General features: G+C 39.0%; 3 protein-coding genes across 9 annotated transcripts; 1 reads left to right on the top strand and 2 right to left on the bottom strand.

Moving 5' to 3' along the window:
* Positions 1–647: 647 nt before the first annotated feature.
* s100a11 (S100 calcium binding protein A11) lies at positions 648–3,424 on the bottom strand. The gene is made up of 3 exons (XM_044172618.1): positions 3,275–3,424; positions 3,009–3,155; positions 648–985 (listed from the first exon to the last, which is right to left on the bottom strand). Exons 2-3 carry the CDS (start codon positions 3,135–3,137, stop codon positions 851–853), a joined length of 264 nt encoding a protein of 87 aa, XP_044028553.1. The 5' UTR covers positions 3,138–3,155; positions 3,275–3,424; the 3' UTR covers positions 648–850.
* A 1,026-nt stretch (positions 3,425–4,450) lies between these two features.
* On the bottom strand, positions 4,451–15,385 carry pbxip1a (pre-B-cell leukemia homeobox interacting protein 1a). 7 transcript variants are annotated; one of them, XM_044172604.1, is made up of 13 exons: positions 15,229–15,385; positions 14,327–14,454; positions 12,794–12,878; positions 12,591–12,658; positions 12,353–12,415; positions 11,185–11,839; positions 10,114–10,117; positions 9,384–9,619; positions 8,974–8,997; positions 8,501–8,544; positions 8,226–8,321; positions 7,856–8,036; positions 4,451–7,668 (listed from the first exon to the last, which is right to left on the bottom strand). In XM_044172604.1, the coding sequence occupies exons 2-13, from the start codon at positions 14,396–14,398 to the stop codon at positions 6,635–6,637; spliced, it is 2,562 nt and encodes an 853-aa protein (XP_044028539.1). In that variant the 5' UTR covers positions 14,399–14,454; positions 15,229–15,385; the 3' UTR covers positions 4,451–6,634. The 7 variants fall into 7 exon arrangements, with proteins under 7 accessions (XP_044028539.1, XP_044028541.1, XP_044028543.1 ...); XM_044172606.1 differs by lacking the exon at positions 15,229–15,385 and adding an exon at positions 14,990–15,162; XM_044172608.1 differs by lacking the exon at positions 8,974–8,997.
* Positions 15,386–17,582: 2,197 nt separating this feature from the next.
* cks1b (CDC28 protein kinase regulatory subunit 1B) lies at positions 17,583–20,897 on the top strand. The gene is made up of 4 exons (XM_044172603.1): positions 17,583–17,733; positions 17,979–18,046; positions 18,231–18,358; positions 19,634–20,897. Exons 2-4 carry the CDS (start codon positions 17,988–17,990, stop codon positions 19,681–19,683), a joined length of 237 nt encoding a protein of 78 aa, XP_044028538.1. The 5' UTR covers positions 17,583–17,733; positions 17,979–17,987; the 3' UTR covers positions 19,684–20,897.
* Positions 20,898–23,313: the final 2,416 nt, after the last annotated feature.

The raw sequence follows: 23,313 nt of genomic DNA, 5'->3' as shown, positions 1-23,313 counted from the left end.
ACTAGATGGGTGCCCTGCTCTTTTTCGTCTCTCACTTTGTTGCTGACTCATTTGCCCGTCATCACCCCGCCCACACTGGCACCTTTAGCATGTGTAATTTGGATACAAAGGTCACATTTTCTTATCTGTTGAAAGATAGCCGTTGTCAACATCAGTTAGCAGCACCTTGTCTCTTTTACAAAATTAAATCAGGCCTATAGGCTATAAAACAGCTGGGGAGCAGGCCAGCACACATAACTCTGTCTAGACATCAAAATTAACACAAAGTGACTGTTACACCAAGAATTACCAGCCAAACAAGCACAATGCAATTAAACTACAAAGGTCCAAAAACAATAAGTCCTCCCAAACATAACGGGATGCATTTGGTCCACATATCCCCATTACACAGTCTATTGAGGCCTCATTGACAGACAGCGAAGACCAGGCTATGTTTTTGCATCACCGCATGCTTAACGCTTGGACAGGCAGCTTTGTACAGGCATTATGAAGCTCTATGGAACAAGATATGGCCTGGATGGTGTAGTTGTGGCAGCAGCAGCACATATAGGATTACAGGCCTCAAAATCAGGGCTGTAATACACTCCCGCTCAAATGTGGGTGGCTGGAGACCATATAATGTGGTGAATGAATGACAGGAGACTGAGTATTAGTGAATGAGGGTTTATGACAATGAAGCCTTTAATTCAAAGTTCCTGTATTCAACAAATGGTTAACTAAAGAGTTACACATGTGGCAGTGGTGGAGTGATAAAAGGATGCCTTTGAGTTTACAGTTGGACAGCTTAAATTAAGCCGATTGGTGTTGCGCAATCTGCTCCAAAGCCACAGTTGACAGAAGATGGCGAACTCTACTGACTGAAGCCTCCCTGTTTGCTTGCCAGTTTTCCAATCAGTTGCCAGAACTCGGAGAAAGTAAGCTCCCCGTCGTTGTTTTCATCCAGCGAGCCCATGAGCTGGTCGATCACCCCAGGATCGCTGGCGTTCTGTGGGTGATCACAGAGATTAGGCCCTGATCATTACAAGATCACTGCAACATCAACTACTCGGCAAGACTGTCCTGCCATCTAATGGTTGAGTGTAGTAATAAATAGAACTGAAGTACAAATTCATTCACAGCCACACAAAGTTTCCTGATGATGAAATCCTTCAAAAGCACATATTTAATCTGTGTTTGACTATATATTATACATACAGTATATTGGTGGGCAACAGTGGGGAAATGGAACTCAAACCCCTTTCACTTACAATGGCCATTATAAAACGTATTAAATCAATATATATTGTTTAATGTGCAATTAATATATTTTGCATACGTCTATACAGCATCTGACGTATTTGTTATACATGATTGTTTCCATTCCACTTTCACAGAGATGCAATCCAACGTTACACTTACAAATTCTGAATTAACTAGTGATAAATTTGATAATCCATTAATGATAATCATCGTAATCATCCGTTTTGAACATTCGGTGGTAGCTCATAGCTGATCAAATATGGCATTTGCTTGCTTCCCTTCATTTTATACCGTTGTAAATGTAATAATTTCCCAGACGAACTAAGTCATTTTAAGACATTACTGTATGCTGGACATCATATAATGCTAATTTAAGATAGGAAATTACATTTGAAACATGTTAATATACATTAATCCAGTAATGGGAAAACACAATTGGTTGATTAACATGGAAAATTAGCTTTGGCTGCAGCCCTAGTATATTGTTTTATATGTTGTAGCATGAGACCACAAAATGACATGTCATACACCAGCACACAGCATAAAAATATGGCACGAAACTGGAATGTAAAAAGCATATAATTACAATAATGTGCGAAACCTGTGTGAAAGTGTAATTATTCAAGACAAAATACAGATATATTGCATTTTCACATACAGAGTGAATAAATTGTACATTTTACAAGATGATGATGTCGATTTTTTCACATGGGCCCAGGACCAGTGGTGAATGTAAGTAAAAATACATAAGTACAAATTTGAGGTACTTGTACTTTACTTCATTTCTTTTCATGCCACTGTATACTTCTACTCCACTACATTTCAGAGGGAAATATTGTACTTTTTACTTCACTACATTTGTTTGACAGCTGTAGTTACTAGTTACTTTACAAATAAAATGTTTGCATACAAAATTTATGAAGAGCTTATAAAAGTCATTTTTCTTGCAAAAACGTTTCATACTACGTATTATTGGTTGGACAAAACAAACATTGTGAAGGTGTCACTTTGGGCTATGAGAACTTGTGATGAGCATTTCTGACTATTTTCAGAATTTTTATTAACCAAACAATCAATCAATGAATCGAGAAAATAATCAGCAGATGAATCCATAATGAAAATAATCATTAGTTGCTGTCCTATGCAAAATAGATAACAATTAGCTCCACCTCAACTGCAACAGTAAAATGCTGCTTTTACATTAATTAATGCATGAGTAATAATAATCTAAAGATATCATGTAGAACAGTCACATTTTTCTGCAATGAGTACTTTTACTTTTAATACTTTAAGTACATTTTCCTGATTATACTTACAAACGTTTACTGAAGTAACATTTTTAATGCAGGACTTTTACTTGTAATAGAATATTTTTACAATGTGGTTTTAGTACTTTTACTTGTCCAAGCGCTTATCTGGCCTGACACTTCATGCAGTGGCAGCAGAATATGGCAAATAACAATTAAAGGATCTGAATACTTCCTCCACCACTAGCCTGGACAAGATGATGTGTGTGACATCATGCTAAACTTAGAGAAAGTAATCTGTAAAACTAAGTGGCGGCAAGAATGGATCTCTTATGAGGATGGGTAACAGTGGAGCCACAGTGATATGTCTGACCAGTGCAGTGACATCTCAAGAGGCTTCAGACACCCTAATGTTGCATAATAAACCACAGTTTCTTTCATTTGAATATCTGTAGGTGCTCAGGATGCAAAATCGATAGCAATCAGCAGGCAGAGTGGTTAAGAACAACTTCTGAGATTTACCTTGACATAGTTGGGTAGCTGAGTGCTCACCAGCTTTTGGAATTCGTCTTTGCTCAGGGTGCTGGAGGATCCTTCATTCCCAGCGTACGTCTTGAACTGGGTGACAAGGGTGCAGATGGCAGCTTCCATGATGGTTTGTGCTGAGACCTGGATGGTAAATGAATAGAGCAACAAAAGCCTCAACAAAGCTGCAAACATCTTTCACACAAGAAATTAGTCAAAGATAGAATTGAACTGAAAAGAGGTCTCTGAGGCTGTGGTCTCACCTTTTGTGTTGAGATGCTGTGTGGTGCGTTATAGCAGGTAACCAAGAACTGTGTCCCTCCACTCTGACCATCACTTCTCCAAATATATATGCTTCATCTCCATTCACTGATGCACACATCAGCGGAAAACACTTAACCTGCCCTCTTCTCCCCCATCCAGCAGGCTGACCTTATCGCTGCCTGATTTCCACTAAGCTGGGGACACACATCACAAAACTGCACACATACACAGCTACAAAAACACACATACAAAACAAAAAAACTGCCATTCTGTCCTACCAAGGGCAAATTTGTACTGATGATAGCACAAAACCCATTTCAGTCTGTTTGCAGAGCAAGGGATTTACTGACAGCATTTTTGTCAGGCCTTTCTAATCATGCGACTGAATCATGCCTGTCTAAGCAGTAATTAGTTTATACAAAACATGCCGCAAAAAATACAGCATTCAGGACAACACACACTGTTTAGTGTGTAAGTCTGTCCAATTGGAGGAGTAAATAAATGTGGAATACTTGCAGAGATTTTAAAAGAAAATCTTTTTTGTAGCATTTTAAGGATGAGATTGCTGACATTTTAGCAAATTTTTTGAGTATTTTACCTTTCACTCATTTCTTTTTTCAAGATTGTTATATATATATTTTGTAGTTGCTGATCCATTTGTACTTTTAATGTAGAAACAAAGTACAAAAACATACAGAAATGCTTTCATGGTGCCGTGTTCGTAGAATTCAAAGAATGACAAGTGTTCTCTGCAGTTTCATAGTGACTGACTGTTCTTGTTCATCAGCATATCAGGTCAATGGCCGACTGCCACCCTGGTTGGTTCATGTATCATGCACAGGCTGAACGGGAGTTCATGCCTGTGAATGCGTAAAGTCCCTGCTCTGAGTATTTAATCTGGATGTAAATATTTTAGTTTGGCATCATAGCTGTGATAATACCGGTAGATGCCTGTCATGCCACCACTTCCCGTCAGAGTGTGAGTCAGACACCGCAAGTCACACATTGCTGGGTATCATTGTACATTTTTCAGTACTAAAATAGTTACATTAATACAACCAATCCTCATACTTAACACCGAAACAGGGAATATATTTTGTCATATCTTTTTCTGAATTTTTTACATATAATGTATGAATCAGCTGAAGTATTTAAATAAAGACAGTCTTCACATATTCAATAGTGAAAAATTTATTGAACATAACACTGACTTCCTAAAATAGGACATAACTGAGGATGGAAAAAAATTAAAAATGATCCACAATTATCAATACATTTGTCCAGGGATCAATTACATGCACATCCAAGCCAGTTCCTACATTATTAGTACAAGCACGGAGCCCTACTGTTGTCCCACAAAGACAAAAACAACTCTCAAATATTGATTAAACGTTCATAAATGTGTTTCATTAAAAGGATTCATTTGTTGAAATTAAGCTTTCTCCCAATCCCTTTGGTCTAAAAACCTAAAAAAAAAAGTTCCTCTGAATAAACAGCAGAGAACGTTTAACAAAAATCTGTTCAACACTTGTGTAAACCCTATGACATTCACTATCTGCCCTATAAACAGCAGTAAAATTGCGAGTAGTGCAATCCTTAAACTTGTTTTCTTATTCTTGCAGAAGCAAATGAAATCTGAAACCTCCTGTCCAATCTAACATATTTATAATAATAAAGGCACGTAAGCAGTAGCTGGCAAACTAAATTTCTGAAAACCTAAATGAAACTTCACCATTTCCACACATTCAATGTGTATGGCCTGGGACAAAGTCTGTGGTTCTTCTCGTTAAAAATAAGGAAAAGAGTTGCAGTGTACTGACAGAATAAATAAACATGAAACACTTCAAAGCTTCTTTCAACCGCTGAAGAATGAGAACCAACAATCAGAATCTGTCGATTTTAACATCCACCTAAAGAGGGAAAACTTCATTATCAAATATGACTAGAATCAAACAAAAACAAAAAAAAACCAAAACAAATAATTATTTTGTCTCAAAGAAGTACCCATGCTGGAAAGCAGTTCTGCAATACTTAATGGACTTGGATTTGTGTCTTATTTTACCTTTAGCCTGGCTCATTCAACTCATTTGAAAAACTAAATGCAACAGCTTCATCATTTTGCATGTCACTTAACATCAACCTGACAACAAAATAAGAGGACAATGGAAAAAAGAAATACTGGTTTGGTTGCCAATTTCATTTATGGCAAATTAACAAATTAACTAAATGAAACACTTTGGGGATTACTACAGATCACGAAACTCTATACTTCTTACTCTGAATGCTCTTGGATACCCAGCATATGTAGATCATATGCTGGAGGTCCCCATGGCTACATTGTAAAAAATGTTAGAGAGAACTAATGGTCTAATGAAACATAATAGAAGTGAAAAGTGAGGAAAAATAATTGTAAATGTGAATGTTTGAGAAAAGTGCTAAAGTGGTTTAGCAATCATAAATTAAGCTATGGCTATCACTTTGTCCTATTGCTTTTTTTTTGAGCAGCAATAATGTTTCACAAACTGGTTCCTGGTTGTTCCACCCTCTGCCGTCAACTGACAGTTGGGAGTCGGAGGATGAAAAGTCTATTCAAGTGTAGAAACCAAAAGCTCAGGGCTCTCAAACAGCACCCTGTGTGCGTTTGCCCAAAGCTCCTAAAAAGCTGCTGACACAAAACTGGTCTGACCTGATCTGATTCTTATCACTGAAAGAACCAGGATCTCATCCTCTGGGATTGGACAGTTACACCTGACATGAGGCAAATGGTATCTGCAAAACATTTCTCAGCATTTGTTTTAACCTGTTTGGAGTAGTGGCAGGTTGTTTTCACATAGAAGGCAGAAAGTCAAATGACAGAAAAGTATTAAACAGTCAATTTAACATGTCTTTCTGTAACTGACAACTATTCTAATACTATATGAATTGTATGAATATATTTAACCATTGCACTGGTGCTCAGCAGAATTGTTTGCAAATACCATCTCCTTAAAGCCCAGTTTTTTTGTGTGATCTGAATATTATCAGTTTGAATTTACATTATGAACTGCAACATGCACGACGTATTGAGAAAACACTATACAGCAGAGGAAAATCCACACAACACACTACTGATTTCGCGTTAGGAGGCATGACCTGACAGAGGTAGGTAACAATAACTAAGTCCAAAATGACAAGTACAAGTCTAGCTTATAATTAAAGACTCAGAGGGACACATTTATGAGAGGCACAACCACTCTGTACCAGAAGCTACTACAATTACAGCTCTGAAGAGGAGAACGTAGGCAAGAAATGTCCTATAAAACCACCACTTATGCTGTATCTTAGTGTTGTATTTGACTCCTTTTCCCCTCTTTGTCTATTTAAGCTGTGGCGGCAAACTTCCACAGGGCTTCTCGTTCAAACTCCTCCATCTCCTCCTCCAGGGAGTCGTCGTCCTTCTGCCCACCGTCCTCTAAAACGTCCACCATGTCCTCCAGAATGTCCGCCACATCCTCTGCAAAGTCAGTGAAAAGAACCCTGTCGTGGATAAACACGCCGTCCTCAAAGAACTCGGCAGTCAGCTTCCTTATCTTGTCCTTGCTCTCAGATGAAGATCCTTCAAGCTTGCTCAGGTAGCCCTCCAGCAGCTCCTCAAACTCGGACAGCTCCACTGGGTAGAGCCCCTCGTTGCTGGCGCAGTCCTCCACAGAGCTGCAGCCCAGCTGGGGGCGGATGTTGCGCCTGAGCTTCTGTTCCTGGTCTCTCCAGAAGCCGTTTTGGTTGTGCTGATAAGGCTGACGGGGCTGGTGATGGTGATGCTGGTGCTGATGATGGTTGTGGGAGTTCTTATCAGGCTGGCTGTGCCACGGTTTCTCCTTCCTCCTCTCCTCTCTGTCCATTCTGCGCGCCACCTTCTTCCTCTCCCACTCGTCCTGCTGTTTCCTCCACGCCTCTTTGTGAGAGTTTTGCTTCTGAGGCTTCCACTCCTTCTCCTTCTTCTCTTCTTTGTCCTTCCATCCTCCCTCTTTGTTGTGCTTCCAGTCTTTCTCTCCTCTCAACTCTTTATTTTTCTTTTCTTCTTTCTTCCAGTGGTCCCTCTCATTGGTTTTGCCCTTGTTCCCTTTCCATTTGGACTCCTGTGGCTTCTTCTTACCCCACCTCTCAACTTGTTCAGAAAGCTTCTTCTGGATCTCCTCCAAACTATCCCTCACTCGTTTCCTGCCGCCTCCATCTTTTTTCATCCCTTCCAATCTCTTCCTGCTCTCCTCCAAAAGACCTTTCTGCCTCTGGAGTTCTTCCTTCAGCCTTCCTCCCTCCTTCCTCCTATCAGGTCCAGCTGCTTTCTGGTTACTACCATCTTCGTCACCAGGCTGAGGGGCAGAGCTTGAGGTAGCCGGAGGCATTTCCTGATCAGCTGTGAAGGATTCAAGATATCAAAGTTATAATGGGTTTGGTAGTTAATTATATTAGAAAGGTCAAAAGATAAGCACTCTGAGGAATCAATTTTTATATCACAGTACCTATCTATATGCATTATCATTTCAATAAATATTAACCAAAATCAATATGCATAGATTTCAATCATGTTTGCTACACTGTACCTGTGAGCTGGCTGAGTTCGGTCACCCTGGCCCTCAGACTCTCCAGCTCTTTCTTCAGCTCAGGCAGAGATGACAGTTCCTCCTTCAGCTTTGTGTTTTCTTTTTCCATATCTGCTCGACCCTTTTCATCACCGCTTGCTGCTACTGCCTTCAGAGCTGAGTCAAATTCTTCTTTCTGAGACTAAGAAATAAAGAAAAATAGCGACGTTCACAATGTAGGCCAGTGCCGTAGTCGAACCCAGGTTCTGCACAACTTGGACAATAATCAAAAATATTTATTGAAAACTTGCTGTGTATTTATTGCAGTTCATTAAAACATCATGAAAGGGTAAAACAACATCATTAGCATCGATATATCGGGTATACTGACCTGTAGTTGAGCCTCTAGCTGAGCGATTTGTTGGTTTTCCTGTGTCAGTTTATCCAAAAGCTCTTTCATATCCTGTGGATCACTGCTAAGCCAGTCCTGGATTGACAATTGTTGGCAAATGAATAAAACACATATTTTTAAATAATCCTATCTTTAGCATTTGTCTTTTTAATATTAAAACTCAAGTTTTCTTTAAATACTACTGTATAGACACATACTGGACAACATATAACACTGAGATTGAGTAAGTGAAGTGAGAGACCGTAGGAACAGACCTGGCTTTGTTCTCCATCACTCAGTTCAGAGGCGTCAAAGTCACCTGTTAGATAAGAAAACAACACATCTTTCACCTAAGTCTTACAACAGGCACTTTTATTGACACACAGCTGCCAAGCTGCTTTTGTTGTGAAGTGCATTCTATAAGCTCAGGCACCACCTGTGCAGTACACAAAACTATTTATTTAGGCAGAATGTTTTTAATACCATTAAAAAAGTATGATATATTTTGCCTAAACAAGCAAAATGCCAACAATAGATAATTTCCCCCTCAACTTAAGCACCCTCAGCATCCAGTGAGTCCTTCCAAACAGTGATAAAGAGTGTTATTGTACAATTCAGAATGCGTGTTATTTGCCATTTTCTGCTGCCACTACATGAAGTATCAGATAAGTGCTTGGACAAGCTATTGAGCATTAGCCAGCTAGTGCAGAAGCTTACACTGCTGTCTTATCTTTACTACTGGACCTACCATTATCCAGGTCAGAGAGGAAACCTGTTGACATAGTACAGCTTAGTCGACAAGATCTAAAAACAGACATCTGTCTATTGCTGACAACTGCGAATAAATGTGCTTATGTCATTTGTAAATAGTGGCATTGTCAAATAAGCAAATGCGTAATAATGTACTTTTTTGACAATATTTACAATAAACTCTAAAATTGTCAAACCTCTGATGTAACAGGTGTAAATAGGTGCACATATTCTTATCATTTCTAAAAGATGATGTGCAGTAAGCACAAACTTTCATCCTAAGATATTTATAACATAAGCATCTTTATTAGGTAATAAATATTATAAACATGATTTTAATCTTACTGTACTGACCATTAAAAAGCAGAAGCAAGCTAGCAGGCTTAGTCAGGTGTTAGAGGAACTCACCTGAGAGGAAGAGGGAACCTAAGAAGAGCAGGATCAAAGCACCCACAATGCATTTGTTCAAGGAGAGCCATGGCTTTTCCTTTTTCTTCTCTGCCAGCTTGAACTCCACTTCTTCTTCCTCATCTTCCTCATCTGATGTTCTTGGCCGTGGTGCCTCAAAGGAGGGGGCATTCCTCCTCCTCAGTCCATCATCAAAGCTGCTTGTGTTGCCCAAATCAAAACTACTGGATGGCTCTGAAGGAGGGAGAAATAGAACAAGAGGAAAAAGACATCCTGAACATGAAAAAGCAATGGCAAGACAGCAGAGAGTTGTCACATTTTATAATGTATTTTTGTGAGAGGTGATGCCAGTGAGCCTAAAGTTAAACCACATGTATTCAGATGTGGCCCAGAGTCACTTCTACAAATCATCCCGACATCTTTGGCTACAAAAGTGTCAGAACTGGAGTTATTTCCAAAATCATAATTATCTACTGGCAGACTGCCTCACACAATTACCAAAAATTTAAGTGCAAAACACAACAGTGTGTAAACAGCATGTGAAAACAGGCTGACAAAAAGTCACTGCTGCTCGTGGAAATGGATGACATTTTCTCACTAAATTTCAACAACAGTAATTTCATGCATGGGGGTTTCTACATTTTCTCAGCGGGGTGTACGCCTCCGTGTCATTCTGATAAATCACTTTCCAGCTGCTAGCGTGACACAGATAAGAAACATGTTAACCAATTCTTCTGCAAGAGGACTCTTGTTTTCTGCTTTTATCAACTAGTGCTAATTACAAAGAGCCATAAACAACTTTGCTCAGTGCTCAGAATTACCAACCGGGCAAAGCTGTTAACTGCTGCGGGGCCTCAGACCCCCGCAGGGGCCCACAAAAGCCCCATGTTCACTGTGTGGCAGTTGGTTTATGGGAATATGATCAACTGTAACTTTGTTTGGGAATATGCACTACTACAGCACAATATTAACTGACATAATAAGGGCTTTAAAATGGGTCTTGCTTTATTACCTGATATCGAGGCCCTGTCTTGAAGAGGGGGCCTGTGTCAAAATATAGCTTTATGCTTATATTAGTTTGTGTTTAATCATATTACCACATAGCAAACCCGTAGCCATGTATTATTCCAACAGAGAAAAACTGTACACAACGCACACGGAATGAGAGGAATGGGGGCTTAGTAGGAGCCCAGCAACTCATTTTTACTCTGGGGGCCCAGAGCAGGTTATTCTAGCCATGATTTCACTTCAGAAAGGACTCTGCTATCCATTTCCCAAAGCTAACTGAAAGATCAGGTGGTCAGAAATTATGGATTATTTGTTTCACTTGTTTTGTTCTATTGCATTTTCTTGTTTCATTGATGTATAACCTTCCTGTCCGGCATTTGTTTTGTTACACTAGTAAGGTTTTTTTGGCTTTTGACCAGCTAGTAGCAAGGGGATGAGGGTGAGGATGGGGACATTGGCTTGTCCAACACTTTGGTGCAGAGCAAGATATCTCAACAACTACTGGCCAAATTACCAGGGGTGTACAGTATAACTGTCTCTAGAAGCAGCTAAAAGAAGGTAGAGACATTTAGTTAGTCTTGTTAGGGGAATGTATTCATAAATTCAGGAGACCCCTTAAAATTAAGCAATGTCTACTTGAAACTATTGTCACAGATTAGGGTCTTAGGGTTGACGTGAGTTATGAGCAGTCCAAACAACTCATTGTTTAATTTGAAGGATTTTTAAAGCAAAAATTAAAGTAAAAAAAAAAACAAAACCTAATCCCCAGAGATGATCTAGATTGATCTCATACCTTCTTCTTCTTCTTCTTCTTCTTCTTCTCTCTCATCCTGGGTCACTGTCTCAGATGGCTCCATCTCCTCCTCTTCCACAGCTGCCTCCTCATCTGCCTCTCCTGAACCAACAGTCTCTGGTGCAGGACTATCATTGATGGAGCTTTCTGTCGCCAGACTCTCCGGGACTTGGCTTGGCGGCTCTGTACACTCTGGAGCGAAGCTGATATCAGCTTCAACATGACAGGGAGGCTCAGTGGCTGTAAGGGTCTCTGCGGGGATGTTGACCTCAGGTTCAGCAGTGAAGACAGGACTCTCCCTAGCAGGGCTAGCAGGAATGAGCCCGATATCAGCAGGCATGTCATGTGCTTGTTCTGTAGAGACAGGGATCTCAGTCAGGGGAGGTGCAGAGCAGGACTCCTCAGGCTCAGCTGGCAGGAGTTCAGCAGCAGGAATATCGATTGGAGCCCCCAAATCAATGCTGGTGACAAAAGGTGTGGCTCCGAGGTGCTCATTGTCACTGGGGGAGCTGGTTACGATGTCATGGATGACTGGAGCCTGACTCTCCAAGTCGAGGTCTGGAGGGTCAAGAGAGTTGGGTGGAAGAGGACTCATCCGGGGAGGACTAGAAGGAATGGGACCCTCACTGGACTCTGGAGAGGTCTCTTGACACACCTAGAAATAAGGGCAGTAAGGAAGAAAGTTATCTGTGAATACTTTGATGTAATCTTTTTGTTGTGTTATTTTGTGATAAAGTGCTGTGATTTTGTTTTTTAGCACATCAATTTTCCCTCAGTCTGTATTGTCTGCAGTATTTCCCTTTCATTTGATGACTTCCTATGCTGCCCAGAGTGACATTTGACAATTTCAAGAGAACAGGTCTGAACTTCTCGATTTGTATTGAGACTAGGCATCGGCATAGTAAGACTGAGGCAATTGTAGTTTTTTCCCCACTCACCTTACTGAAAACACAACATCTGATGTGGCTAAAAGCATCACACTCTACTGAGGCATCTCTACAACTTGTATAACACATTTCAGCCTGTATGGTTCTTAAACATGTGTGCAAAACAGTAACTGTAGAAGGGGAGCTGCTTCCTAAATTTGAGGAAGTGGCAAACAAAGGCAGGGATATAAAACTGATGTTATAGATCTGAAAAGTTTTCTGTCAAACTTTACTACACCTACTGTATGCTGGAAATGAATATCGTCACGTTGTCTACATGTGGGCAGTAAGTAAGAACATGAGGTCTATAAGAAAAAACAACATCATTAAACAATAAATTAGACACAATAATACATTACCAATAGCTGGTTATAACAATTTAATATGCTGTAGGGGGATTTTTGTCCTCTTAATATGATGTTGTTTAATTGTGTAACTTATGCCTTGAATGGATTATTGCATAGTTTATTGTGTACCAACCTGATGGCCTTCTTCAGACAGGACAGTTTCTATTGAAATGTCACTTGGTTTGAACTCCAAAGCAGCTCCTGAAATAACATTCACATGATGTCAAAACTACAGTATGAAACCAAAGAACAGCTTTAAAAGCAACCTTTTCTGCCTTAAATGTTGATTCTTATTTACGTCACAACCCCAGCTAGTAGTCACAGATCTTGACTTACCTGCCACCTCCTCAGAGAGACTCGGGACGTCACCCAGGCTCTCTGTGCCGTCGTCTATCGGCCCAACATTCTCAAGAGCCGCTTCCTGTAGAGCGAGAAGATCCCAGGAGATCAGGCTTCAACACCTATAGTACCCTCATTGGTAACACTGCCCTTGACATTTACAGCACACCCAATACGGGCATGCATGTACATGCTCACAAGCCTGGGCTGGGAAACATATCAATATTTCTTGTTTATCGTCTATCTCTGTAACTGAATCGTGGGATTTTATTTTTAACTTGTGATGTGCCATTTTGTTTGTCTTAATTAACAATAAAGTTGATACAGAGTCATATATCTCCCATAATGATTTCCGAAATGCTTGATAATAGCAGCTACAAATTGCAGTTTGACTTACATTTAACATCCATTATCGTCAAATGTGATTGTTATACATGTATACTCAGCTGTCTACACTCACTGATATAAATGTGGTGAACAAAATATTACCTCTCAGTATAACACAATAAAATTCAACAGCACCACAAACTTCAGACTCCAAAATGACCATAAAGTTGAAGCAACATCTCTCTAGAACAGTTTCAACAAACACTGAACACTAACCTTCATAAAGACAGGATTTATTGCAGGGCTGTTGTATTAGTTTTAGTTATGTGTACCTAATAAACTGGCAATTGAGTGTATATTGATATCTGAGGAGGATCTTCTGGTTATTACAGTCTAAATACTTTTGTCCTTAATGACCTGTTTTAACACAGACATACAGTCATGCACAAATACTTGCACATAGAGTTGAAATACAAAACAAACAAAATAACAGACAATAGTTGTGGAAGAATAGACAAGTCAATGCCTTACACAATCGTAAATACATACTGTACATTATGCATTCAAACTGGGGATATCACATAACTAATGGATTATCTCTTTTTTTCAGTGGTGGAAAGTAACTATGTACATTTACTTAAGTACTGTACTTAAGTACAGTTTTGAGGTACTTGTATTTCCACTTAATACTATTTCATACTTCTAGTCCACTACAATTGAGAGGTAGTGTACTTTTTACACTGCTACATTTACATTTTACAAGCTACACTGCAGTATATATATATATATATATATACATATATATATATAGTAAAAAAGCCCTACCTTTACCAGCTGCAGTAATATAATATACATTATTCTGAAATGAGCCATTCTGCATAATGAGTACTTTTACTTTTTGTACTTTAAGTTTATTTTGATGCTAATTCTTAAGTAAAATATTGAATGCAGGAGTTTTACTTGTAACAGAGTATTTATACACTGTGGCATTGCTACAGCTCTGAGTACTTCTTCCACCATTGTTTGGTACTTTGCAAACATTTGCCACAATTGTATCATTATGGGAAGCTCAGGGGTGCAAGTACATACAGACATGTTTTGAGTGAACTTGTATTTATGAGCAAGGAAATTAACAATCCTCCAAATTACATCCAGGCACCCAGAGCTTCAAGCAGAGTTTCCTGAGCTGGTTCTCTGTCTCACCTCGGGGGAGAGGAGGGTCCAGCTGTTGGTTGAGGAGCCACTGCTGCCTGTGCTGTTGCTGTTGTCAGACATCGCCCTCTACAGGCTCAATTTGGCACAGCAGGGTGCAGATTTAGCTTTAGGATATTCTGCAGACGACGACAGAAACAACGTGTGTTCATTGAACATGCCTGATGCATACACTGCACGCATTGTGGGAGTTAACAGAATTATCTAGATGTAATCAATTGACTGTAACTTGGTTATTAGTATAGATATAGGCAGGCTAATAGCCTCAATTATAAGTATGCACAGTTCTGAACATGAAAATGCACATACAATTATGGTGATTATGTAAATAGCAGTCTAAGATGACACAATTATGCAGAAACGTTACAGTTGGGACGTAATTCACCGCACACACTGGATAAAGACCATGCAGATTGTCATTGATAGAAATTATGTAACGGTGTGGTGGCATCCATAATATAGGCTACTGCTGCGCAGTTAAACAAAGGGATCAGTCAGAAGAAACAGGAATCTCCTGCTATTTCCAGTTAACAACTCATTCAGATCCATCCTTTCACTCAATCTGTGTGGCAGTCAAATTGCCAAAAATGGTCAAACCCCAGACACGAGCAGTTCATTGATCCAGAAACGGAGCAAACAACGGTTAATACTCACTTGTCGACAACACTATGTGCGCTAAGCTTCTGTTTCGCACATATAAGAAACAAAATGAAGGGGCTATGATTGTTGTAGCAACCACATTTAAGGTTCACTCATGATGATAAACAAAGGATGGTAGGCTCTATATTATTCCCACTCCCACTCTTCCGCGTTCTCAGGCCCAACTGTTCACGAGCGCGTCAAACACCTGTTCGACTTCATCAAATTAAACACAAAGAAGACGGTTTATTTACCCCACTTGCTTACACCTCAGTCGCTCGCTGTTTTTTTTCCTTCAAAACGTTGTGTTTTTTAGTATGAACAACGACCCTCTCTTCCCGTGAACTTGGGAACTTTGGGAAATCCAAGCTGCGTCACGTCAACCAAGGCGCCTTTCGTCCAATGGGATTTCAGCAGAGGCTACGGAGCTCCCGCCCCTGAAGCAAGGCTGGACCAATCAGATAGAAGTGTCGTGTCAGGGAAAACGACGCACATCCCAGCATGATTGACGCCCGCAGGTGAAAGTGACAGGTGATGGACACAGATCCTTCCCCTGGTTTTTAATAATACATCTTAATGTGTGGACCTAACCCTCAAGATGCATGCGTGCATACACACACACACATATATATACAGAAGGCAGAGGCTACCAGGACCAGCCGCACACTGACACGTCTGCAGAGCTAAATTTGAACTGCGGGACTTACCAAAGCGGACAACCCCTTCAATCCGATTGCTCCAATGTGGACATTCATTTCATCATCTGGCTCCTTTTCTTCTAAAATTAGAGTCTGCTAACTGTTTTATCTGTGATAGGCACATTTATTTTTACAATATGTGATATAGTGTCAATATCCCTGTAACACTAAAACATCCACTTACCTACAAATTATATATTTGCATTTTAAAATACCCTCTGCTTCAACATGTAGGTATCATCCATTCATAAACCCTGCACACTGTATATACTGTATATAGACATGTATACACGTAGTATACGAGTAACCACGCACTTCATGTATATAAAGTAATGTAGTACTTTATTCAATATTTATTCCTTTGCACTATTTGTATTTGTTCACAATCTACAGAACACTTGACTCGTATATAGACATGTTGTTGATCTTTGTTGCTTTTTGTATATATAGCCCTATTTTTCACCTACTTGTATGTATATAATAGTTTTATGTTTAGTCTTTAGTCTTTGTTCAGCTTTGTTGTCTTTGTTTTTGCTGTACATCTATTTCTTCCTGTAAATTGTTCTGTGTAAGTAACAAGAGCAACTTAAAACCGGAGTCAAATTCCTTGTATGTGTACACATATTTGGCCAATGAAGCTGATTCCAATTCTGAAACATATCTAAAATGACAACCCACACAAACACAAACGCCTTTAAAGAGAGTCTATATGGTTCCAGATAGATTATTTTATGGTGAAAGAAGAACTTAGATCCAGGGTAAAATAAGTAATACCACAGTGTAAAACTACTCCAAAATGAAAGTAAAAAGTAAAAGTATGGTCACTCATAGTGTTATATTATTATGTATATTATTTTGTTAAAACTGATGCATTAATGTGCAAGCAGCTTTTTCATTTTGCAGCTGGTCAAGGTGGTTTAATCTATAACAGTGCATCATACTTTCTAAACTGATATATTTTTTATGTGACATCTGTAAACAATCTGCAAAGTAACTAGTAACTGTCAAATATTTTTAGGCTACTATACATTGTTTAACCTTGATATTGACTTGTTTTTATGATCTGAATCCCCTTTTCCAACTTGATTGGATTATAATAAATGCTGAGAGACTGCTTAGTTATTTGGTACTGACCATTTGTCCACTATTTCTGGTATCTGTGTTGTAAATTGAAACTTTAATGAACATTTTAATTTACTTTATTATATTTTATTTAGAAATATGCTTTTAGGTAGCTTATAAATCTTTTGTTTGTAACTGATAAAATAGGCCACAGATTTCTATTTCTGTCAATAAACATGTGCAGAAGTATTGGCAATCTGCATTCTATGCCGAACTTGTACATTTTAGTCATTATTTTAGGTGTAGCTGTGGTGTTGAAAGGTAACGTGTACTCATGTTTAGCTTGATCAGATTATCATCCTGAGGAACAGTTTGCCAACATTTTTAGGGTAACTTTTCAATTAAATTCACAGTGTAGAGAGATAAGGGTTATGGCAGTGATGAATTAAGATTTTTCATTAATAGATCATAAAAGAAAAGACTTCATAAAGACAAAGTTGTTTAAAATGGAGGTAATTTTAACTGCTCTGAAAGTATCATGTCATCCTTACTTAGAGCTTTAGAAATAAGAAGAGTTCTTATAAAGCATACATGTTCAAAATTCACTAAAGACACTTGAAATCTACATATGATGATGCAGTGAAAATATCTGGGTCACTGGTTATGCAATAACCTTAAAGTATGTTATGTTTGGATTGTATTGCAGACTTCCTGCAAGTTATGCGTACTAGATTATTTTTGTTTTGCTAACCAATTAGGAGGCCCTACAGCGATTACGGAGATTTCGTGCGACAGACAGAACCGACCAATGGCAAGAGAGTTCTTCAGCTTGATTGACCAATAGGATGAGACGAGGTCTATTTGAACGGTGAAAAGCGGGCTCGCAAACATTCGAGAGGGAAACAAAGACGGAGTGGACTTCTCGCTACTGGTGGACGCAAAGAAACTGGAATAATTTACTTCCCCCCCCCCATCAGGATATTTTGGCAGTCATATAAGGTAACTTTGAAACCTAATTGATTGCGTCGTACAACAGCAGAAACATCTAGTTTGGTGTTTATATAAACGTGAGTTGTCAGAGATAACTCTTGGTCTCGGCTAACTTGAGAGCGACGTTAGCCTAGCTGTTAGCCACACTGGCTTAGCGATGCAAGCTAAAAGTTTCTGTCGCGTTGGCCACTATAATATTTAGCTAATTTGCTTTATATCTGAATGTTGACTAATGTTGAAAACCTCTCCACCAGGTTTCCGTCATGTCTCACAAACAGATCTACTACTCTGATAAATACGACGATGACAAATACGAGTACAGGTGTGTAACGTTATGGCTCATGTTTATACGTTAACGTTACATCATGCAGTTTAACTTTGTCAGTGTGTCAACGCTGTACTATAACAAATGTAACATCACCAAGGTGGCATTGTATAGAAGCTGCAGTCAGTTATGTAACACAATACGTAATAATAATATTTGTCTGGTTCATCTAACGTTACAGGCATGTAATGCTACCCAAAGAAATTGCAAAACGTGTACCCAAGACCCATTTGATGTCGGAGACTGAGTGGAGGAACTTGGGGGTCCAGCAGAGCCAAGGATGGGTGCATTACATGATCCACCAGCCAGGTATCTTATCTTGTTGCTAGGCCAGGGGTAATGTCTTCAACTAATGATCTGAAACTATACCAGTAGTAAACAAAGAAGTGTTAGACTTCTTACCTTGATCTGTTTCTGTTGAATATTGTTTCCTTGGCCAGTTATATTACTGGGACTAGTAGTAGGCTGTTGTGGAAACATTTAACTTAACAATTTTGTCTCTTTCTGTTACTGAGACAATTAAGATGAAAACTTTAGCACACATGCTGAACTTTCATACATGAGAGGACGTGTGTGTGTAGTGGTTTCGCTGGTTAATATCATTTAGTAGACAAGTTGAACTTTTGGTTTGTGTTTTTTTTTTTTTTTTTTGGTGGGGGATAATTTAAAACAGTAACTGGAGCCAATGAGAATAACAGACCTGATGGGGTCACTGGATGGAAAATTAAGCTTGGAAACATTTAGCTGTAGATTTTCAAGTACCCATTTTAATAGGTTTCACAAAGGTACAGTGCCATAATAAATGAGCAGTCCCAAGGCATTGGTTATGGCAAAGTGTGATAATGGGATTCCAATCTAGGAATTAGTGAAGTTTAATAGAAGTGTATAAGGTTGTGATATTTGAGTCAAATACATATAAACTAGCTTCTGTGCCTTTCCCCCCTCCCCCTTAAGTCAAAATTTTTATAGTAGAGTAATTGTTTGACTCCAGGGCTTACTAACTCTATGAGCAACAGTTGTGAGTTTTACAGTTAGGATGCAGATTGCCAATACAATGTGTCACGTGCTAAATCTGGATTTACAAAATAATTGTGATCACAAGCTGAAACTAACTAGGCACATGACACAACGTTGATGTCGCTAATTTGTATCTGACTGAACTTATCCACAATAGCGTTTAGTTGATTTTGAGTTGACGCCCCATTCTTCTATTTTGTTGGCCCCTGCTCCCTTTTTGTTTAAGCTAGTACAATTGCTAAGGGGATCCAGCCCATCTTGACTGCTTTAAGTCAGAAGATGGAAGATACAAAGTCTGGTGTGGGGGTCTGATGTTATAATGGGTGAAGTTAAAGTTTTTTTTTTTTTTTTTGAAGAAGAGGTGGTACAGATTAGTGGTAAACATTTCAATAGATTTGGTGACCACAAGCATATGGACAGTAGGTTTCAAACCCAGCTGCACCCTCCATTCTTAATAATGGAATAGGTGTCACAAGAGTCATGTTTCCCCATAAGGAGTCAAAGCATCACAACAGTTAAGTATCATTATCTCTGCTTATAAATTGTGTACCTTGTTCTTTCCTCAAGAGCCGCACATCTTGCTGTTCCGGCGCCCTCTGCCTGGCCAAAAGTCATAAGGGAGAGCTTCTCTGGGTCCTTGGAAGATCAGTCCTACTTATGTCCCACAGATCAACTCATCAACATCGGTATCATGCTGTCAGATTACCAAGCTCTTTTGTGGTAGGTGATTTGGGCTGATCGTGTTGGACCTGGAGAGGGACTATCACATTTATGAACAGTGGTTGTGGAGCATGCGTTGAAGGAAAAAAAAAAAATCATCACCCTTCTCTTAGGGAAAAGACTTCTTCATGTGTTAACAGCGACACGCCGTCTGCCAGAAACCTTCAAATCATCTTACACTGTCTTTTTGACTTAATCTATCTGTCGAACTTCCTGAACCTGCTTGGATATTCCAGCTTTTTAGAACAATTGTTATAAGATGTGGGGAGTGAAACTTGTTCAAACATTTGAGTAATTCTAACAGTGCATTCTGGGTCAAGCCCGGGTCAGAACACAAGCGTGACAGGATAGTTGGATCCTAAATTAAGTTTGACTCTGAAACATCAAACTGCGGTTTTAAGTGACATGTTGCTGCTTGGTTTAAATGACACTGTAAATTGGCATTTAACAATTTTTGTCATGTGCATGGAAAGCCGCATCTATGAGAGTCACCTAGAAACTAGTTTTGATCCCTTTTCCATAAGAGCATATTATATTAGCTTTGGCCTACTTGAAAACAAATCTTTTTGAATTGTCTGATTTGTACCAGTTAGCTGCTCAGTATTTATGAATGTGTTGCCCTTTCTGAAATAAATAATCTTTTAAATCTTATTAGTGTGGACTTGGGTTTTGGCAGTATTTGGGGTTTACAACTACTGTACGATTTACAGAGCCACTTGACACATGAATATGCACGTGGGTGGGGGAGGTGGTTGACAGCTTTGATAGCAGACACTACCCTAAGAATGCTCTTATAGAATAAATCCGGATCATTGACTGAGATGTTAGAAAGCCAATTGCATTTATTTCGGATTATGGTATTGCATTAAGGCACTTGTTTTCATTGTCAAACTTGTTCTGAATACTTGCATCCACTTGACATGTCTGTGTACCTTCTGTCCCTTTTTTTACTATCTCATACTGAGCTGCTCTGCTGTCACTGAAGCTAAAATGTTGCCTTGAAAAGTTTTTCTGTGAAATTGTGCCTTTTTTGTAAGGTATTACATGTGTAGGTATAGCGCTGTTCTACCTTTCAGAATGATTAAAAACAAAATCAATATTGGCAAAGTTATGACGCATTCGGTCTTTGATGAAACAACTGAAATTAAATCCGTGTTGGATGAAATCCCTGTACCCTTAGAATTAGTCTGTGTGAGATGGGGTTTGGTCATTTGAAAATAACGCTAAAATATTGGCTTACTACAGAGGCAGTGTGGAATTGGTGGTGCCCCATTTTTGCATTGCAACAGTAGGTGGCTGCATCAAAATAATAATATACATGTGAACAGTCTGTACAAAAACTTTTCACTCTTTGGAAAACCACCCTTTTAGTTTTCATCCTACTGTCATGTAGTGGTTGCTGCAAACAAAGATCAACGGACATTGTATTGATTATATACTTTCTCCTCACGGTTTCCTGTCGACTGTAAAATAAAGGGAAACTTCCACAAAAAATTGCATATAGGAAATGTGACTGGCCTATGTACTTCCTAACAGTCTTTTTTTTTTTTTTTTTTAAAGCGACTAGATCACACTAAGAACTTTCTGTTAATTCATAAACTGCATGGCATAATGAATCCACACCAGACAAAGTAACCATTGAATAAGCAGTGAATTGACCTGCACCTGCTGTGCAAGTTGAAACATGTCACATAACATATGCATCATTAAAATCAACAAGATTTCTTCACTACAAATGTGTATATACAATATAAGATTGAATGTAGTGGTCTGTGAAGGAGGCTCACAGGAAATTCAATCAGGCCCATTGCAATAATGCTTTAAATGTTTAACACTGCTTTATACTTTCATTGGAGAACTTTGCTTACTAAATATAGTGGAAGGTGTAACCTTCAGTCCTTGATGGTTTTTGTATGAACAATTTCTTCGACCAGATCCAATTGGTACCAATCATTGATAGGAAATTAAACTACTGAGAACTTCAGGTTTACAACATCAGTTCTTTGGTGTTCGTAAGGCTTTATTGTTTTGACACCGACATACTATTTAGCTGTTTGCTCAGAAACGCCTAGCAATATATTCATAGCTTCATTACAACTCAACACGTGCGTTACTGGGAATAAGTGCGAGCCAAAACTGTATTGTAAAATTGCCATGTGTACGATAATCAGGTGTTGAGGCACATCACCTTACCTGTCGTAATATAATGCAGTGAGCCCTGCTGGGATAAAACTGTGATCTGACAAAACACGCAGGCATGTATGCCAGACGGCACACCTCATGAATGTGTGATATTATCGTACACAGTTGGTGTTCTTCCAGTGGCACAGTGATACTGCATCTGTTGTCTGGCACCGTGACCGGACTCTTGTTTTTCTTATTAGTTGCCTGTGATAATGCCAATCTAACAATACCAGTGTCTCCCATTTCATGTGTAATATGGGCCTCATCTACTGGTAATTGTCTCTGAGCTTAATGGACAAAATGTTTTACTGAATGGGCAAGTCGTTATGATGGTGTACGTGCATAAAGGGAGAGGCAGGCACAGCAGCTGCCACACATTTCCTTGGTGTAAACGACTAGTGGATTATTGCTGTACAGAGGCTTTAATGAACAGGCAATAACAAAAACACTGAGGTTGGATAATACAGAGGGTGTTTTGGTTCAGCTGTCAGTTTTTAAGCAGGATTCGGCTCTTCGTAGAATAAGTTTTGTTTTCTAAGATGTGATTAAAATGTTGTCTATGAACCAACTTTAGCTGCAACAGTTGCTTAGTAAGAGGCCAAAGGCTTTGAACAGACAGATGCACAAGAAATGTTAAGACAACAGTGTAACAAATTACACCACTTACAACATAAACATGCCACCACACGAATAATCTGATTATTTTCTCAATTAATCATTTGGTCTATAAAATGACTGAAAATAGTCAAATGGCTCATTTTGTCTGACTAGCAGACCAAAACCCAAAGATTTTTAGCAAATATTCACATTTAAGAAGCTGGAACCACTGAATTTTCAGCTTTTTATTTTATTTTTTATTTTTTTGCTTAAAAAATTACTTAAACGATTGTTGCTAATTTAATCTAATTTTCTGGCTATCGACTAATCGTTTCAGGTATAGCTGCTGTTTACATTTTAGCACTTTAACTGCCATTAAAGCAGTTAATGTAGTTGGTTCTCAAGGTTGCTTCAGCAGTAGCACCTCCAGGTTACATTTCACATGGATGCTGTGGAAACAAGCTGTGGTGCTGTAAGTGGGACCAAAAGTGGCAGCCTTTTGATATATCACTGTGTAGTTTGACCATGTTATGAAGACAGATGCTTCAAACTGTTACCCTTTTACATTACACCATTCCACAAAATGGAGAACGTTCATGGACTGCTTGTATTGTGAAATGTTATATGAATATTGCCATGTATTAATAGCTTAGACTCGTCTTTTCAGTCAGTGTGGGCATTTTAAAAATAATGATGAAAATAAATAATTTGTAAAATAATCCAGATACGATGTACAGGAGAGTATA

Source organism: Siniperca chuatsi, linkage group LG17, assembly GCF_020085105.1.
Source record: "Siniperca chuatsi isolate FFG_IHB_CAS linkage group LG17, ASM2008510v1, whole genome shotgun sequence".
Taxonomy (NCBI): Eukaryota; Metazoa; Chordata; class Actinopteri; order Centrarchiformes; family Sinipercidae; genus Siniperca; species Siniperca chuatsi.
The sequence above is the reverse complement of the archived record's forward strand: the minus strand, read 5'-3'. Positions and strand labels throughout refer to the sequence as shown.

What these genes read in the sequence shown, in the direction of transcription:
- s100a11 (XM_044172618.1), bottom strand. Translation starts at nt 3,137, where the DNA reads ATGGAAGCTGCCATCTGCACCCTTGTCACCCAGTTCAAGACGTACGCT. An exon ending in AGCTACCCAACTATGTCAAG is followed by an intron (nt 986 to 3,008) that starts GTAAATCTCAGA and finishes GATCACCCACAG; the next exon opens with AACGCCAGCGATCCTGGGGT.
- cks1b (XM_044172603.1), top strand. Translation starts at nt 17,988, where the DNA reads ATGTCTCACAAACAGATCTACTACTCTGATAAATACGACGATGACAAA. An exon ending in GATGACAAATACGAGTACAG is followed by an intron (nt 18,047 to 18,230) that starts GTGTGTAACGTT and finishes CTAACGTTACAG; the next exon opens with GCATGTAATGCTACCCAAAG. An exon ending in TTACATGATCCACCAGCCAG is followed by an intron (nt 18,359 to 19,633) that starts GTATCTTATCTT and finishes TCTTTCCTCAAG; the next exon opens with AGCCGCACATCTTGCTGTTC.
- pbxip1a (XM_044172604.1), bottom strand. Translation starts at nt 14,398, where the DNA reads ATGTCTGACAACAGCAACAGCACAGGCAGCAGTGGCTCCTCAACCAAC. An exon ending in GGACCCTCCTCTCCCCCGAG is followed by an intron (nt 12,879 to 14,326) that starts GTGAGACAGAGA and finishes CTCGCTCTACAG; the next exon opens with GAAGCGGCTCTTGAGAATGT. An exon ending in CCTCTCTGACCTGGATAATG is followed by an intron (nt 8,545 to 8,973) that starts GTAGGTCCAGTA and finishes CTTATCTAACAG; the next exon opens with GTGACTTTGACGCCTCTGAA.